The sequence below is a fragment of the Leguminivora glycinivorella genome, chromosome 24 (assembly GCF_023078275.1).
Source record: "Leguminivora glycinivorella isolate SPB_JAAS2020 chromosome 24, LegGlyc_1.1, whole genome shotgun sequence".
Classification (NCBI taxonomy): Eukaryota; Metazoa; Arthropoda; class Insecta; order Lepidoptera; family Tortricidae; genus Leguminivora; species Leguminivora glycinivorella.
The window spans coordinates 6,414,283-6,432,491 of record NC_062994.1 but is presented as its reverse complement, the minus strand read 5'-3'; the positions used below and the strand labels follow the sequence as shown (position 1 = coordinate 6,432,491).

The 18,209-nt window shown below is 36.4% G+C and overlaps 1 protein-coding gene and 1 non-coding gene across 2 annotated transcripts in view; one reads left to right on the top strand and one right to left on the bottom strand.

Annotated features, from left to right (window-relative positions):
- The window catches only part of LOC125238976 (unconventional myosin-Va), a 58,156-nt gene that overhangs the window by 14,192 nt on the left and 25,755 nt on the right, over window positions 1-18,209 (bottom strand). The window contains exons 24-33 of the mRNA XM_048146477.1: window positions 15,848-15,998; window positions 15,044-15,170; window positions 13,673-13,751; window positions 12,029-12,124; window positions 10,600-10,708; window positions 9,529-9,672; window positions 6,988-7,067; window positions 3,418-3,450; window positions 1,369-1,478; window positions 73-180 (exon numbers count right to left, since the gene is read on the bottom strand). Of these exons, the coding sequence (XP_048002434.1) occupies window positions 73-180; window positions 1,369-1,478; window positions 3,418-3,450; window positions 6,988-7,067; window positions 9,529-9,672; window positions 10,600-10,708; window positions 12,029-12,124; window positions 13,673-13,751; window positions 15,044-15,170; window positions 15,848-15,998 (1,037 nt within the window). The remainder of the gene's footprint in view (window positions 1-72; window positions 181-1,368; window positions 1,479-3,417; window positions 3,451-6,987; window positions 7,068-9,528; window positions 9,673-10,599; window positions 10,709-12,028; window positions 12,125-13,672; window positions 13,752-15,043; window positions 15,171-15,847; window positions 15,999-18,209) is intronic.
- On the top strand, window positions 1,139-1,212 carry Trnas-gga. The gene has a single exon. It is a non-coding gene; the product is annotated as a tRNA-Ser (tRNA).

The window sequence follows — 18,209 nt, the reverse complement described above, 5'->3', positions numbered from 1 at the left end:
CTCCGGCATACTCTCGTTAGTAATATTCAACTTTCTCCCCTTGTTGCACAATGTACTATTGTGTTTACTCACTTCTGATATTTCTCATTCTCCTCTCGCAGCCGGTCGATTTCGGCCTTCGTCTTCGATATGTGATCCGAATAGAACTTCTTCTCGGCCATAAGCTCTTCTTGCAATTGCCTGCAATTATAAACAAACGTTTCTAGTAACAGTAAACTCACACACCTGCCGAAGGAGCAATCTATTGTTTTCACATTATCCGATCCGATATCGGATGTCGGATGGATTTCAATAGAAAAAATCCAAGATGGCGCCTGTAATGTATGGGATATCGGTCCGACATCCGATATCGGATTGGATAATGTGAAAACGCACTTACACCGTTTTCACATTATCCGATCCGATATCGGATGTCGGATGGATTTCAATAGAAAAAATCCAAGATGGCGCCTGTAATGTATGGATTATCGGTCCGATATCCGATATCGGATCGGATAATGTGAAAACGCACTTAATTGCCATGTGTGTAGGTAAGCAATGTGTGCACGGATTTATTTATTTTGTAACACCTTATAACTGTGTTCTATGCAAATATAGTGACGATTGGTACGTTTTAAAAACTACTTCTTATACTCTGTCAACCAAGTTTGTCAGTAAATAAGAACAAAGAAAACTATATGCATCCTTTTCTTTAGGGTGCTAGAGAAAAGGATACCTATAGTTTTCTTAGTTCTTATTTACTGACAGACTTGTTTGACAGAATATACATTTTTAACCCCCGACGCAAAAACGAAGGGGTGTTATAAGTTTCACGTGTCTGTCTGTGTGTGTGTGTGTCTGTCTGTCTGTCTGTTTGTCTGTCTGTCTGTCTGTCTGTGTGTGTGTCTGTCTGTGGCATCGTAGCTCTCGAACGGATGAACCGATTTCGATTTAGTTTTTTTGTCTGAAAGCTGAGTTAGTCGGGAGTGTTCTTAGCCAAGTTTCATGAAAATCGGTCCACTAGGTCGCGTTCGGGGGTTTTTTCAAAATTTTAATTTTGTGAATTAATTTTTATTAAGCAGAAACGTCTGCTAACGATTCTAAACAAAGGAAAAAGCATGCAAGGAAAGGCATGGAAAGATTTGCGAAGTCCGGCGTGGCTTCCGTAGCTCAATTGGTAAGAGCATTGCACGGATTGCAAAAATGGTGCGGGTTCAAGTCCCGCCGGAAGCGTAAATTTTTCCATTTTTTCCTTTAATATAAAAATGTTTAATTTTGTGGTTAGGTTATATTGCTGACATTTTAACAAACAATTCGTCTTGTCTTCGTCTTGTGGCCAGGCGATTTCCAACTCTACAGCTAGATAAATAAAGTTTAAATTTAACTGACCTGTTAATACCCTTCTGCGTCTCATAAGCCGTAGCCAACTCGCCATCCTCGTTGACGATATCCACGTCGGACCCGTAGCTGGACGTCGTGAGCGACTTCAAGTTCACCGTCTATGGGGATAAGGTGCAAATCGTCACTACTTAGAAAAAATCTCGTATCTCACGCTGCTCCTCAAAGTTAAAACGCAGTAAGTCTATATGCATTCCATACATACTTACTACATTTTTCTTTTCATTGACAGACGAAGATACAAGTTTTTTTTAAAGTAGTGACGAAATTGTACTGACGTGAAAATGCTTGTACAATCAACATGTATTAGAGCATTTTCGCGAGAAGAATCACCAAAAATATTTTTTTCTAAGGTAGGTAAATTTTATGTTTTTCCTACTCAGAATCACGAGCCCTTTCGATCTAGGACAAAAAACAAGAGACAAAAAATGGTCCCAAAATTTTCTATTATTTTGCACACTTTCCACTTTGTAACCGCTGTATAAAGTGTTTGAAAAATGGTAACGAAGTGGAAAAAATTAATTTGGGACTCTTTTCCGCCTAGTAGGATAAAAAGGGCTCGTAATTCTGAGTAGGAAAAACATGAAATTTAGCTATTTGCAAAAAAAACTTTTTGAATATTTTTTCTGCCCATTAGCGGATGAATAAACGCATCAAAAGTATCTGATTTTTGAATAACTTTTCTAAACTTAATAAATTTAAAAGTGGAAAATGTCTGCCTTTAATTTAACAAGACTTTACAACGGTCTAGATACAGTATAATAAAGAGTACTATCGTACAGTATGGCCACTCCCGCTCCCCGCTGAAAGTGCCCCCCACCCCCTCTCGGTAGCCTCACAGTTACCGCCTGTCAAAAACGCGAACTGTCGACCTGCCATCTCACTCATACAAGCATGATACGCGTTCACGTACACGAGCTTAGACTGTGTGCTAGGAACGCGCCTCTTTCATATATTTGATCGCCGGTGTCCGAGGTCTCTAGGTGATTCAGTTGGCAGAACGCTGGATGCTCAGTCAAGCCAAGGCAGACATTTTCCACATTTAAACCATTTTTGGCTAGCACTTCTAGTACTTCCACACATTATGACAGCAAAGTTTGTACAATTTACTTGATCCATTCTAAAATATCTTTATATGCACGATGTATTATGATAGCGGGTCAGTGAGGGCAGCTACCAGATCCCGTGCTGCCAGTCAAAAATAGTCTTAGAAGACTTTCCTTCGAATTGTAATTTATGAAAATTGGCGTTTATTGGAAAAAAAATATACCGAGTGCGAGAAAAAGGTAACTTTCACAAACTTTTTTTTGACCCGCTATCAAAATACATCCTATATAAAAAAGAAAAGTAAATCTTACATAAATTAGGCTTGTTTACAATTAATTGAGCATGTCAAATTGAAATCATTCGCAATTCAATATTGAATTAAAAATAAACTAAATACCATGCAATGTTCGCAACAGAGGGCGTGAGTGGAAAAATAACGGATTAGTAAAATATTCAAATAATTCATAAAATAAAATAATATTAGATCGACTAACGAAAACTTAAAAATCTGTGAAAGTTTATAACGGGGTTAATCGGAATCGACGGGGCTATTAGAAACACACTTTGAATCAGTATATATTTTTCGTACGGAAAATCTCATAAATGCTACGTAATATAATAATGTGTCCTGGGTTCGAATCCCGGTAAGGGCACTTATTTTTGTGATGAGCACAGATATTTGTTCCTGAGTCATGGATGTTTTCTATGTATATAAGTATGTATATCGTCGCTTAGCTTTGCTTAGTTTGGGGCTGTTGATCTGTGTAAGGTGTCCCCAATATTTATTTATTTATTATTTATAATTTCACAGATTTTAAGTTTCGTAACTTAAATTACACACATACAAAAACTCATAACAATTTATAAATAGTTCAAATAACATCGTGCAAAACCTGTAAACAAAATTACACAGATAAAATGAAAACCATGCTAAATAATGAATAATCGTACGATGGTAAGCTGACGACTTTAAGTTTCTTTTGTATTACTCACGACATTTTTCAGAGTTTGGAACCACTGTGGTTTCTGTCAGAAAAAGAAGTTTTGTCAAAATATTTTGATAATAAACTCTTAATTTAATTATAGGTAACTTGATCAGTAAAACAGGAAACAATATATTTTTACATATATCCGTTTTAAACTGTAATATTAAGTAGAACATATTTTTGTCTACATCTATCTAAAATGGTAAGAAAAAAACCACTGATCAAAGTCACCCCAGTCTTAAAAACATGATCTGAAGTTTGTGGAAACTGAATGAAACTATACATCTTATATTCTAAAGCCCAAGCTCGAGATAGGCCATATCACGCTACCGTGTTAGCCCGTCTGATTTGTATTTTTATATGTAGATCAATTTATTTCACATAGACTAATTCATTAAAAACCGGCCAAGAGCGTGTCGGGCCACGCTCAGTGTAGGGTTCCGTAGTTTTCCGTATTTTTCTCAAAAACTACTGAACCTATCAAGTTCAAAATAATTTTCCTAGAAAGTCTTTATAAAGTTCTACTTTTGTGATTTTTTTCATATTTTTTAAACATATGGTTCAAAAGTTAGAAGGGGGGGGACGCACTTTTTTTTCCTTTGGGAGCGATTATTTCCGAAAATATTAATATTATCAAAAAACGGTCTTAGTAAACCCTTATTCATTTTAAAATACCTATCCAACAATATATCACACGTTGGGGTTGGAATGAAAAAAAATATCAGCCCCCACTTTACATGTAGGGGGGGTACCCTAATAAAACATTTATTTCCATTTTTTATTTTTGCACTTTGTTGGCGTGATTGATATACATATTGGTACCAAATTTCAGCTTTCTAGTGCTAACGGTTACTGAGATTATCCGCGGACGGACGGACGGACGGACGGACGGACGGACGGACAGACAGACATGGCGAAACTATAAGGGTTCCTAGTTGACTACGGAACCCTAAAAAAGAATCCTTTTTCTGAGAGTATATTTTACCTTTTTAAAACCTTGTATGAGATTACTCCTAGCCAACGGCAAATCCAAATACAGCAGTTTAGAAATCTTAAGCTCATTCGATGGGGGCACTTTTAGACGCCTACGCGTGTCCACTTTTACCCCTTCTTTAGGAATTTCAACTTTTTGTATCGGCGTCTCAATTTCTTGGGCAGTTAATTCAATAGGATTGACAACTGGCTGTGGAATTATTTGAACTTGTGTTGTTTCAACACTTTCAACTTGTTGTGTAGGATTTTCGACCTGTTGTGTATTTTTGCCGGCATCTGTTTTAATTTCACCCATTTTGCTTAATATGATATTTGTTTCACTGTCAAATAAAAGGATAAACTCGTGCATATGTAAGAAATAAATGCAATGATTATTTTTGAATCACTATAAAAAGATAGCACTAATCTGTAATCTCGTTTTAAATCATCTTAATTTTGGAAGAAGTTTTTTTATTTATAAGTTAATTTATTATCATTTATTTTATATTTTATATCTTTAGATGTACAATATTGTTTGTTTTTCGATAAAATGTAGACACTTTTAATTTTATTAAAAATAAGCACCAGTCACAGTCACCCCAATTATAAGAACTACAACAAATTTGCATTTTTTTTTAAATCGATATCATTACACGTCTTAACTGGACAAAACTCTGGGCAGCAAATAAAAGTATATTAAATTGAGTCATGTTTACATTGCTATCAGGATAAGATAGATCAAGATAGTGCGGACAGGTTATTTTAGCTTAGACGTGTGTAAACATAAAGCGCTGGTAGCCTAGCGGTAAACTGTACGTGCGACTTTCGTTCCGGAGGTCGCGGGTTCGAACTCCGGCTCGCACCAATGAGTTTTACGGAATTTATGTGTGAAATGTCATTTGATATTTGCCAGTCGCTTTTCGGTGAAGGAAAACATCGTGAGGAAACCGGACTAATTCTAATAAGGTCTAGTTTACCCTTCGGGCTGGAAGGTCAGATGGCAGTCGCTTTCGTAAAACTAGTGCCTACGCCAAATCTTGGGATTAGTTGTCAAAGCGGAGCGGAGCGGATAACGCAAGGAAGATGATGATGAGACGTGTGTAGACATAGGCAGATGACGTGACAATATGTGATTTATGATTGATTTATGTTGGCATAAATAAATAGTTATTGTATATTTCGATGAAGTATGTAACAACACCTGTAGAATAATAAAATGAGACTTTTGTGATTCTCCTGAAGACTGATTTAATATAATTTAGAACTCACTAAAATTATTAAACTTAATTTTAATGTATTTATCATACTATTAAAGTCTCTTCGAGACAAAGCGCATAGATCTTTTTTATATCACGAGTAATGAATATATGTATGTACTTAAAAAACGAACTAATGTTCATTAGTGTTAAGCAAGTTTTTACATAGAATTGAATATTGATAATGATAACTTTAAGTAAAACATACATACATATAATCACGCCTGTATCCCATAAAGGGGTAGGCAGAGCACATGAATACTAAGTTTCAGTGCCACTCTTAGCAAAAAGGGGTTGAAAGAAATCCAAATTGTGACATTGCAGTGACAGGTAGCCAGCCTCTCGCCTACGCCACAATTTAACCCATATCCCACTGTCGACGTCTATGATACTCACGGGAAGAAAGGGGGTGGTGAAATTTTTAACCCGTCACCACACGGGGCCTAAAATAAAACAAATGATAAACAAAAAACTATGTAACTATTATTATTAGTTTTCATGTATTCTTTTATACTTTATTGTGTCTGTGTTTTATTTCTTATACTAATTTTACTTCTAACTTATTTTTACTATTTTTTAATGCATGCCACGTATGTATTTAAATGTGCATACCTTCATATGGTAAACCACACTATTTTTTAAACGATATTAAACATACACATCACGTCACCGAGCAAAGAATACTGACATAATCTAGACATGCGATAATATTTGTGTGTATGCGATGGCATTACGAGATTTCAATGTTATTCTTATTACTATCTGATTTGTTTTATTTTATATGTGGCAATAGTTGAGTCATAAGTCTAGTTTATTTTTTATGTATCAATATCTTTATTAAACGAATTATCCTGAATTATTCATTAAGTAAACAATAATAATAATCATAAGTGTAGTTTTTTACTGGAAGGGTGGGTTTTAACCTTTATTGGTAAAATATACTTTTGATTAATAGCTAGGAAATGAACATTAACTTGATTTAAACTTACGCACGTAATATGTATATATAAGGGGTAATTTTAAGCTTTTTTTTAAGTATATTTTGCTTAATTGTCTTATTTTTTTATGACTTAACTTAATTAACAAATATATAGATTATAAATTGGCATAATCTACCACTCCACCGTGTTCCATTTATTCTCTAAAATTATGGATGATTGGGAGAGCATAATATAACTCCAGTTTCATTCAGTTTCACAAACACTGTATACAACTAAAGAATTACACAATGAATTACACAACTTATGTATTTTTAAGGGATAATATTAAGGTTCGTCCCTATTCACCCCAGTCATCCCTATTCACCCCAGTTGACGGTAAGTATAGTTAAAAACTATAAGTATACGTACGGTGTTGGTAAGCACGCTCTTCAGTTGTATGCACTCGTCTCGACGCCTGTCCAGCTCTTTCTGCATAATTCCAAGTTGATCTAAGACAAAACAACATAACATAATCCCATCAAAAACAAAACAATTATGAAACTTTAGCTAGTAATTATTCCTAAACTACTGGTTCAAATTAGATGAAATTTGGAATATACCGTGTGTATACAGTAACTGCTTGGGTGCTGAAAATTCAGGCTTCTGGGTTTATCCACAACTGAGTAACAGGGGGTTGAAAATGGTCTGAAATGCTTCGAGAAAAGGATGGTACGGCCGTGCCTTTTTTTGCTCGACTTGGCGGGGGCACTACCGTGCCCCTGATTAAAATCGTGAAATGAGACGAAGCCCCGCTATGCGGGGGTCCTATTTTTTTTTATAATACGTCGGTAGCAAAGAAGCATACGGTCCGCTTGATGGAAAGCGGTCACCGTCACATATGGACGCCTGCAACTCAAGGAGTGTCACGTGCGCGTTGCCAACCCATTAGAAACTTGTACACTCCTTTTCGCTGTGTTAAGTACACAGCAAAAAAGAGTACAAGTTCTAAGGAGGGTTTGGGTTGCCGACGACTCAAAGGGCAATAGACGGAACAAAATAGTTCCGGGTCTATATTAATTCGCATAACTGAATACTCCTAATATGAATTGGCATACCGTTTATTACGCATAACGTTTAATACGCATATCATTATTTCGCATAACAGATTTCGTATAATGCTAATGCGCATAATGTAAATTGTTATAACGATGAATTGGTATAAGTATAATAAGCATAACTTTGTTTCGTAGAATGTTTAAATGGCATACAAGAAAATTATATTTTCACCACACTAACGCGTAACGGCTTACTTTTCTGTTCGAAAACAGATAGCAAAATTGCATTTTATCCACAACAGTGCAAAGTAATTTCATACAAATTTTAACTTGATGTCTTAAGCTATTTAAGAGTTAGAAGAGAGTTAAGAATTTATAAATAAAATCATCATTTATAGGTAAAATTCTTATTACCTATAAATGATGATTTTGAATCATAAATATTGAAGAAATCGATGGATTTGATTTAGTTTGATGTTTTATAGTCAGTATTTTGTTCGTGTTGGGGTGGTGAAAAATTTTGTGTTTCAAACTCGGTGGCAATGTTTAACGTGCCGTACGAAGTAATGTGCCTTGAAACCCTCGCAACGCTCAAGATTCCACTTTTTGAACCACTCGCTACGGGGTGTGTAATGTTTGGTATAAATTTTTTTGGTATAGTAACATTTGATATAACAACATTTGGTATATATTTAAAGGATATAATCACTCATATGACTTAACTAACATTTAGTATAACTAAAAAATATCTACTTTTATTTTGTATAACCATTATTTCGTATAACACTTATTTATAATAACCGTTATATGGTATAACTATCTATTGATATACGATTAGTATGATATAACAAGCAAACAGTATAAAACATTTCATGAATTAATTTTATTCTTTTTTTGAAGGGATCACAGTTCTAACCTAACCTAACCTACTTTTCTGATAGCAGTACATATGTTTAAGGGTCACAGTTCTAACCTACCCTAACCAATTTTTCTGGTAGCAGCGCATTGTGTGTAGGGGTCACAGTTCTAACCTAATCTACTTTTCTGGAAAATGATAGATTTTCAATTTCTTTAGTAAGGTACAGCGAGGCAAATCTAGACTAAAAGGCAATTGTCGCTAATCCATTTTTTCCATTATTACACTATTTCCATTATTCCATTATTACATGTATCCACTGAACACGCCTACTACATAACTGGTAGACACTCTATTTTCTGAAAAACACTTATGAAAAACGAAAAAACTTAATAAGTAATGTATAAATAAAATAAAGACTCCTTAACTCAAATAATCTTTTTAATTTAAGATTAGCAGTTGAGTTCATAAATGCATGTAGGTATGTTTCTTAAAAATAAACAGTTTTTTTTTTTAATAATGCAAACATTGTAAAACATGGAAGAAATTGACCAGTTACATTTGCCCCCCACTCGAGATTTGCCCCGATGTACCTTACTTATCCCTATTTTTTTCATGCCTAATAAGTCAGACAGTATAAAATTAAACACTCAAAATCGAGCGCTTGAAATTGGAAAATCAGCCCCTGATTGATCCAATCGCTTGCTCCATACATTTAGTAAGTATGGCAATTCATTTTAGGATAATTAAAGTTATACGAAATAATAGTATGCAAATTTCAATTATGCAGATTCATTGTTATGCGAAATAAGAATTATGCATTTTTAATATTATGCTTATTCAATGTTATGAACAATAATGTTATGCCAAATCTGTTATGCGAATTCAAATTATGCGAATTAATGATAGGCGAAATAGAGGGCACCCAATAGTTCCGTATGTCACCCTTATTTATAAATACTAATCTCGTATTCGACGGAGCTCAAAAGCGGGAAAATTCAGCGGGTGGAATATTGACGTTTTCTGAATGGGGGGGGGGGAGGGGGGTAGAAAGGTTACCTATAACTTCCTTGGTGAGTAGAGTGGTATCGCCAGCTGACCGTAGACGTTCCAGATGTTCCCGAAGCTTCTTATTTTCAATCTCGAGTTCTTCCACTTTGAAGCGATCCAGGTTGGGGTTGGTGGGGGGTGATGACAGCCGATCTGCGAGAAATAAAAGACAATTTTAATCAATATACTGTCAAAGATGGAAAATATACTCCTTATGCATAACCACAAAATTTAAATTTTGAAAAAAAAATACCCCGACATAGTAGACCGATTTTCATGAAACATGGCTAAGAACACTCCCGACTAACTCAGCTTTCAAACAAAAAGATACTAAATCTAAATCGGTTCATCCGTTCGGGTGATACGATGCCACAGACACACACAGACAGACAAACAAAAAGATACTAAATCTAAATCGATTCATCCGTTCGGGTGATACGATGCCACAGACACACACAGACAGACAGACACACACGTCAAACTTATAACACCCCGTCGTTAATGCGTCGGGAGTTAAAAATTAAGGATTAAATCAGGGGCGCTCACTCCGCGATCCTTTCGCCGCGCTACAAGTACATGCCGGCGGCCGCGAGTTCGCGGCCCATTCAGTGGCGACGACCTTCGCGCGGCGCAATAGAATTTAATGTCGTCTGCACGCGTGCGGTCTGTTTGTTAATGTAGGTAAGAATCAATCAATCAATCAAAATATTCTTTATTCAAATAGGCTTACAATAAGCACTTTTAAATTGTCAACAGTGTACAATATTCATCTTATTCTAAATATCAGAGCAATTTATTGGTGCAATAAACAATATTGTTTTAAAACTACATTGATTTAATAAAATGATATCAATCTAAATTGTATAAAAAAATACTAGTATAAAAACTTCTAGAATAAATTCTAAATGTCTAAAAATTTGTATAAAAATACATTGAATTATCAATAATTATCATCATTAATAAGCTATATAATTAATGGTGGAATTTAGAATGGCGGCGTTTTGTGAACATCAAAGGAGTGAGCCTTCTGTACTTGTACTATTATATATTCTGTGGTTAAATATAAATACAAGTGCTTACTCATGAGCCTCTCTTCCAAGTCGTTCGCCCGTTTGGTGGTCCGCGATAGTTCGCTCTGCAGAGCGGATATACGGTTCTGCATGCGCAGTACCAGCCCAGCGTCCGCGATCTGTGACAAATATTACATTAAATGACACAAATTCGTCCAGGTCAGCAATTCCCGTCAACTTTGTACAATGCCACGTCAGCAAATTTTAATTGATCCTATTTTGTTACCAACATTTAGTAATATAATTCGACTTTCGTAAGATATACACATACATACAATCACGCCTGTATCCCATAAAGGGGTAGGCAGAACACATGAAACTACTAAAGCTTCAGTGCCACTCTTGGCAAATAAGGGGTTGAAAGAAAACGAAACTGCGACATTGCAGTGACAGGTTGCCAGCCTCTCGCCTACGCCACAATTTAACCCATAAGCCCAACCCATACCCATACTACCCATACCCATACTATTTAACCCATTTCGTAAGATATATACAGGATAATTGTTATAATTAAGAAAATATAGATACTAGAGAACCTTAATGACGAAATAAAACTTAATGAAATCTCAATTCATCAACAAAATCTTGGTAACAAAATAGGAATTAATAAAAACAAATTTAACTTTTCCCCTAATTTTTGTACAAACTTTTCGAGAACTGCTGAGGTACACCCAAAATAACTTTTTTTTTAAATTGTGTTTTGATATAATCAGACCAAGTTAATTTGGCATATAAAAAATGTCTGATTACGTAAAAGCAAAGACCTATATAACTTCGTATAGACAGATAAAGTCTAAGAAAAAAACGTACCTCAAAAACATACAGAAAAAGGTACGGTGGCCTAGATGGCGATACACCTTTGGGGGATGCTCGGCTAGATATTTGACATTTTAACCCATTTCAAGCTAAACTGAGGTTCAAACTTGTCAAAACTGAGGTTCAAAAGTTTTAAGCCCGAGATGGCAGTCCATGCACTGTGATTACACATTTTACTTTGACGGTAACTCTCTATAACACTCGATCCTCTTTGGTAAGTATTAATATTCTATTCTAAAAGGACTAAAAGGTTTCAAAGCCCTAAACATATTTTTTAAAGGAGTATACCACAGATGTCATATATACCATAGATCAAGCAAACGTATCTACTTAGCGTGTCAAATGAACTCAGTGAAATCCACTGAGTTGTCCGTCTTTAATCGCAGCTTGCAGCTTTCGGGCGTCAATTTTTGTAAGTTGAAGTCAATCAAAACATAAAAAATGCCTCGTTACGTGATATTCAATTGCAACAACACAAAAATTATGAACAATCAAGAGCCTGAGACATATTTAAAATTACAGGCAAGAAACAACTTCAGTACAAAATTTGACACGCTCGGCCCCTATACAAATAGATGAACTTGTTTCTTCTATCTAAATAAAGTTCTGTGGAGTATACATACCGGCATAGGTCCGTTGTGGGCGCCGGCGGACCAGTTGACGGCTTCAAGAGCGGGGCGAGTGTTTTCCACGGAACGCACCGACCCGTAACCGAAGTCCTGTAACATACCAGCCCTGTAAGGTTTACTGGAAGAGATCCCTTGAAGGGATAAGTTCGCCTTAGTACTGAAACTTTATTTTATGTGTTGTATTATTTTCTTGTACGGTCGAGGAAATTGATTCTTTAGCAGTTCATGGTTTACTTTACATTTGACAGCTCTTAGAATAAGTATTTAAGTATTATTATTCCTTTATTTATCTTCCTTCTTAAGTTAGGTTTTGTACAATATGAGTATAAAAGTAAAATAAAAAAAACACTTACAAAACAATATAAAACATATAAGGTTAACAGTTAAGTATTATTATTATTTATTATTTTATCTGGCACACAGCTCGGGCTGACGCGTATATATCACTGCACTTGTGTTTATTTTGCACTTTTCAAAAGTCTAATATAATTGTAAAAAAAAAAATGTTTTATTCTTTAGCACATAAATTGTTTACAGTAGCAGGGTAGATGTCTCTTTTTAACCCCCGATGCAAAAACGAAGGGGTGTTATAAGTTTGACGTGTCTGTCTGTCTGTCTGTCCGTCTGTCTGTTTGTCTGTCTGTCTGTGTGTGTGTCTGTCTGTGGCATCGTAGCTCCCGAACGGATGAACCGATTTAGATTTAGTTTTTTTTGTCTGAAAGCTGAGTTAGTCGGGAGTGTTCTTAGCCATGTTTCATGAAAATCGGTCCACTATGTCGCGGTCGGGGGTTTTTTCAAAATTTTAATTTTGTTAAGTATCTGAAGATACTTGTGATAAGAGACACCGCTCTTTTGTAATGAAGTACTTATCTTAATTAATAAAGGTGATACAGGTAAACTTATTGTCCAGTCTATTTTTGAAACAGTTCACTGACGGCGCACTAATAACAGTTTCTGGTAGAGAGTTCCACACATTAACTACCTACGCGATTCGGCAGGAAGTGTTTCTTAGGGTTACTAGAGACATGGAGGTTTGATAAGTTTTTTAGAATGCCCTTAGTATGTGCCTGAATTGATGTTTTTTTTTTTTCTTTATTTATTTTTCTTCTTAAGTTAGGCTATTTTATAGTATGATATGATTATAAAAGTAAAATACAAAACTACTTACAAAACAATACAAAATATATAAACACATTATAAAAAAGCTAACGGTGCCGGTAGGGTGCCGCCAGCAGCGGGGCAGGGCCCAAGCTGCCGCTGGTTAGGGCTGCAGAGAGAGGAACCGTCGGACTATCCGCGCCGTGTCCAAGATCACCGCCGCACGCATCTGGCCCTTGATCCAGCCACCTAGCGAGAGACTCTTTAGATGTTGGTCGAGATTCTTCGCTATGAGACCATTTGCTGAAAAGACTATCGGAATAATAATCGTCGAATCCCCACTTTATCCAGTCTTCCCGATCTTGAGCAGTCTCGGACCAATTATTAAGGAAGCAATCTAAGTCGTCTCGCCATGGCCGGCGTGGTCTGCCAGATCCTCGCGTTAGACCGGGTTGCCACTCTGTGGCGAACTTAGCCCACAGCTCACTTGATAAACAGAAAATCCATATACCTATAACATTAATTCAACAAAATACTCACATCTTCAACCGTCGTCTCCTGTTGTGAGTTGTTGCTAGCATCGGATAGAGATCGCCGGTGTTCCTTCGTCGTGGGTGCCCTGAAAAATAAAACACAAATATCAAATTACCAAATCTCTAGTGTGTCCTTATCGTTTTAGATCGATTCGTTCGTTTTTTGTTCGGAAAACAGAATGGGACAAAATAAACTTGATGAAAAACGAATGAGATACCAGTACCACACCTCGGAAATATATGAAAGAGGCGCGTTCCTAGCACACAGTCTAAGCTCGTGTAGGTGAACGCGTACTATGCTTGTATGAGTGAAATATGACTGGTCGACTGTTCACGTTTTTGACAGGCGGTAACTGTGAGATAACCGAGAGGGGGTGGGCGGCACTTTCAGCGGGGAGCGGGAGTGGCCATACCATCCGATAGTGCTCTTTATTATACTGTGCCAGTACTGTCGGCAGATGAGTTGAAGAGAAATTTTCTTTTCTACAAAATCTTGACAATGGCACTATCAGAAAACAACCCTTCACACAACCGTGTAAAATTTAATTTTATATATTTTTGAGCTTATTTTAATTTGAGTGTACAGTCTAGCTGCGAGTAGCCTGATGATGGGTCTCCAAAATGACTCAAAACATGTCGCCAATCGCGATAAGCCGGGCTACACTGGACGCACGCCACGCGAGGCACTGCATGCAAAATGGCGGCCCTCGGTTGGCTGTTCAAAACAGCGCATATTTATTTCCGATAATTGATATGCGCTTGACTAATGACGTAAAGACCAGATTTTTTCCAAGTGCTGTTACATTACCACCAACCGAATTTTCAAAGTCTATTTAACAAAGGCTTAATAAAATAGGCGAGACGACTAAAAAAAACTAATTAGTCCGTCAGTTAGATTTATCAAAGAATTTTAGACACGTATTTTTTCTTTTTTCTGGTAAACGAAAAATGACGACGGTACAGTGCGTTGAAGTTTCGCGTGACGTCACGCCTAGGTACAATTTTTACTTAGTAGTAACGTCACAATCCCCCACTCCGGAACTTTGATGCTCTATATCTTTGTATTTTGTCATTAATTAGAAAAAGCGAAAAATATGTGTTCAGTATTTTTGGACGATCTAACTGACGGACGGACGGAGAATGCCATTTTTTTATGTAGTCGTCATCCCTATTACTTACTCGCTATATGCAACACTGGTCGAACCTGCACCTCTCCCTAGCCAATTTTGGAAAATAAAATATATTATGTTGTAAATAGGTACTAAGGCAACTTACATAGTGCTAGTATTTAGGTGTAAGTATTAACCTGGTATGGATTTTGTGGTCCGTAATAAATGATTTTTATTTTATTTTTATATATTTTTTTTTTATTACGTACCGCTGTAGAGAGTCCAATCTCTCCTGTAGCTCATACTGCGTCGTGAGCAGCTTCTGTCTGCTCTGCCTTTCTGCTTCCAACTCAGCGCTGAGCGCGTTCTTTTCCTGTTCGTGCTGTTTGTCTCGTTCTGTAACAAAAATGTTATATTAACATTTTATACGGGTACCCTATCTGGCAGAATAATTTTAGTCCGAAACACACTTCGCATAAAATGTTTCGCAGAAACACTTTCAGTCGAAGGGTATTTTTGCAGAAAACTTAGTTGGCATTATTACTACCACGCATAAGACACATTTGGCAGAATATTTTTTTACAAAACATTACTTTGGTCGACTTTGATTTAGCATAATTGTATGTACCATAATAATCTTATAACATAATACCTATTACATTAGCAGAATTATTACACGCTATCAAAAAAGAAAAACTGCACCAGAGTCACCGTTAGGTACGACGACGAGCGAAGCGAGGAGGAGTGTTTAACACTAACCTAACTTAGGTATCTTGCACCCCCAACACATCCAACTCGATATCAAATAGCAAATAGTCTCTGCAAAAGTATTGTTCGACTAGAAGACTATTATGCTCATCAACATTATGACAACAGACGATTCGGTATTACAAAAATCTGCGAAATGATTTATGCCAAATCATATTCTGCATAAAGTGTTTCTGCCAAACGTGACTTCTGCCAAGAACTATTATTAATACTGATATTCGATACTCGCTTCGCCCGCGCTCAGAATATCGCCTCGTGTGTAATGACCAACATAGCACACTTAGTCACAATGTACTATTACCAACCTTTCCAGAATTGAGCTCTACTCTCAAACTCCTTCGACCATAATGGAACTTTTGGTGGACTATCATCAAACTGACTGTCTTCGTTCAAATCATTGTCGGGAACATTCGGAGATTCAGTATCCAATGAAGCTACGGTAGGCTCGCCAGGAACCTTCTCAATTGGGATTACCATTGTCATTTTAGGTACAATACGTGTACATTTTCATTTTTATACGCTTCGCTCGGATTTCCTTTTTTATAATGAAAAACGCATAAAAATACGAAAATTTGCGTTTCCCGGGCCCTAAGACTAAGCTTACCCCCCAAACACCCCCACATATTTCGGCGTAATCGTTAGAACTGTTTCCGAGATCGCCGGTATATAAAAATAAACATAAAAGAATTACTCGTTTAAAGGTGTTAGATAGGGAGATAGATAGATTTAGTTTTTTTTTTGTTTGAAAGCTGAATTAGTCGGGAGTGTTCTTAGCCATGTTTCATGAAAATCGGTCTATTATGTCACGGTCGGGGGTTTTTCCAAAATTTCTGTTACACTGCAGTTAGCTGCCTCTTACAAATATTTACGACAAACAGGTTCAAAATAGCGCCGATATATAGGATGTATTTTGATAGCGGGTCAGTAAGGGCAGCTATGAGATCCCGTAGTCCTACGTGAAAATGGTCAAATTGATGAAAAATGGCATTTACAGATTTTGGAAAACACATACAGGGTGCGAGACAAAGGGCAATTTAGACAAACTTTTTTCATCAATTTGAAATCGATGGATGGTCCCCTTAGACCATTTTCACGTAGGGATACGGGATCTCATAGCTGCCCTTACTGACCCGCTATCAAAATACACCCTGTATAATACCAAAGTGTTCATGAATAAAGCGTCACTAAACTTTAGATATCAATTCACAACAAAATCACTAATCACTAATAACTTCTTCACCTCACTTTTTATCTACATTTTTTTTTTCTATCTCCAATGTTTTAAGAATTTGGCGCCAAAACAAGGGTTAACAAAAACATAAACAATTAAAGGTTAGATCACAGTTTCTGTCTATAATTTAAGTCGGCCCGCGTGGCTACTAACAATACAATGAGCGGGTTATCTACTCTGTTATCAGTGTTCATTATTGTTATCGGATTAATCAAGTTTTTATAATATCACTATTAAATAAAGCGATATGGAATATTTCGGCAAAAAAAAATACCTAATTTCTTCCTCATACCTTTTATGCCTTTTCAATGTATAGTTTTCGTATAAATCAGGTTATTATAGCCTGTCAACCAAATTTTGGCAGTAGCAATGTACATCAAACTAAAGTATGGTATCCCTATGAAAGGAACAAAAACCAGCAATGTACGTCGAACAGCCACAGATATATTTTTTTCAAGGGGCTCGCTCCTTCCTTACGAATTATATAATGTATTAAAAAGGGACGGATATGTGCTAGTTATTTTTCTTTTTGGTAGGGTGGAGATTTCCACAGATAAGATACAAATGACACGCGAAATTCCACGAATTTCCACCGATTTTCAAAACTATTAGTGTTGCTAGCCCGCGATTTTTCAAATTTGCCGCATTTTTCTAGTGACAAGATTTGGTTGACGGTCTATATAATATCACTAAACACGAATGCTAAGGAACGATTTTCATTAAAAAAAACAACTTGTCATATTTTTAACCCCCGACGCAAAACCAACGGGGTGTTATAAGTTTGACGTGTCTGTCTGTCTGTGTGTGTAATTTTTTTCTTAAATAAATAAATAAAATAAAATAAATATTATAGGACATTCTTACACAGATTGACTGAGGCCCACGGTAAGCTCAAGAAGGCTTGTGTTGTGGGTACTCAGACAACGATATATATAATATATAAATACTTATATACATAGAAAACATCCACGACTCAGGAACAAATATCTGTGCTCATCACACTAATAAATGCCCTCACCGGGATTCGAACCCGGGACCGCGGCGTAGCAGGCAGAGTCCTTACCGACTGCGCCAGACCGGTCGTCAACCGCCGGTTTCTTGTCTGTTATTTCCATGATTACGGTCTCCTCAGTCAGGCAGGTTTTATTCAAAAATATACTACTTAAACTATGCAAACATGCATTTTTCTGGTGTTAACAAGCCCTTTCCTTAATTTGCCACCTACAAACATGGACTACATGCATGCTTGCATAATTTGAGTAGCATAATTTTGTATAAAACCAGCGTGACTCAGGGGACCGTAACCATGGCAATAACAGGCAAGAAAAAGTTGATTCACCCCTATACACTGTGACAACCACAGAACTTAATTTAGATAGAAGAAACAAATTCATATATTTGTATAGGGGCCGAGGGTGTCAAATTTTGTACTGAAG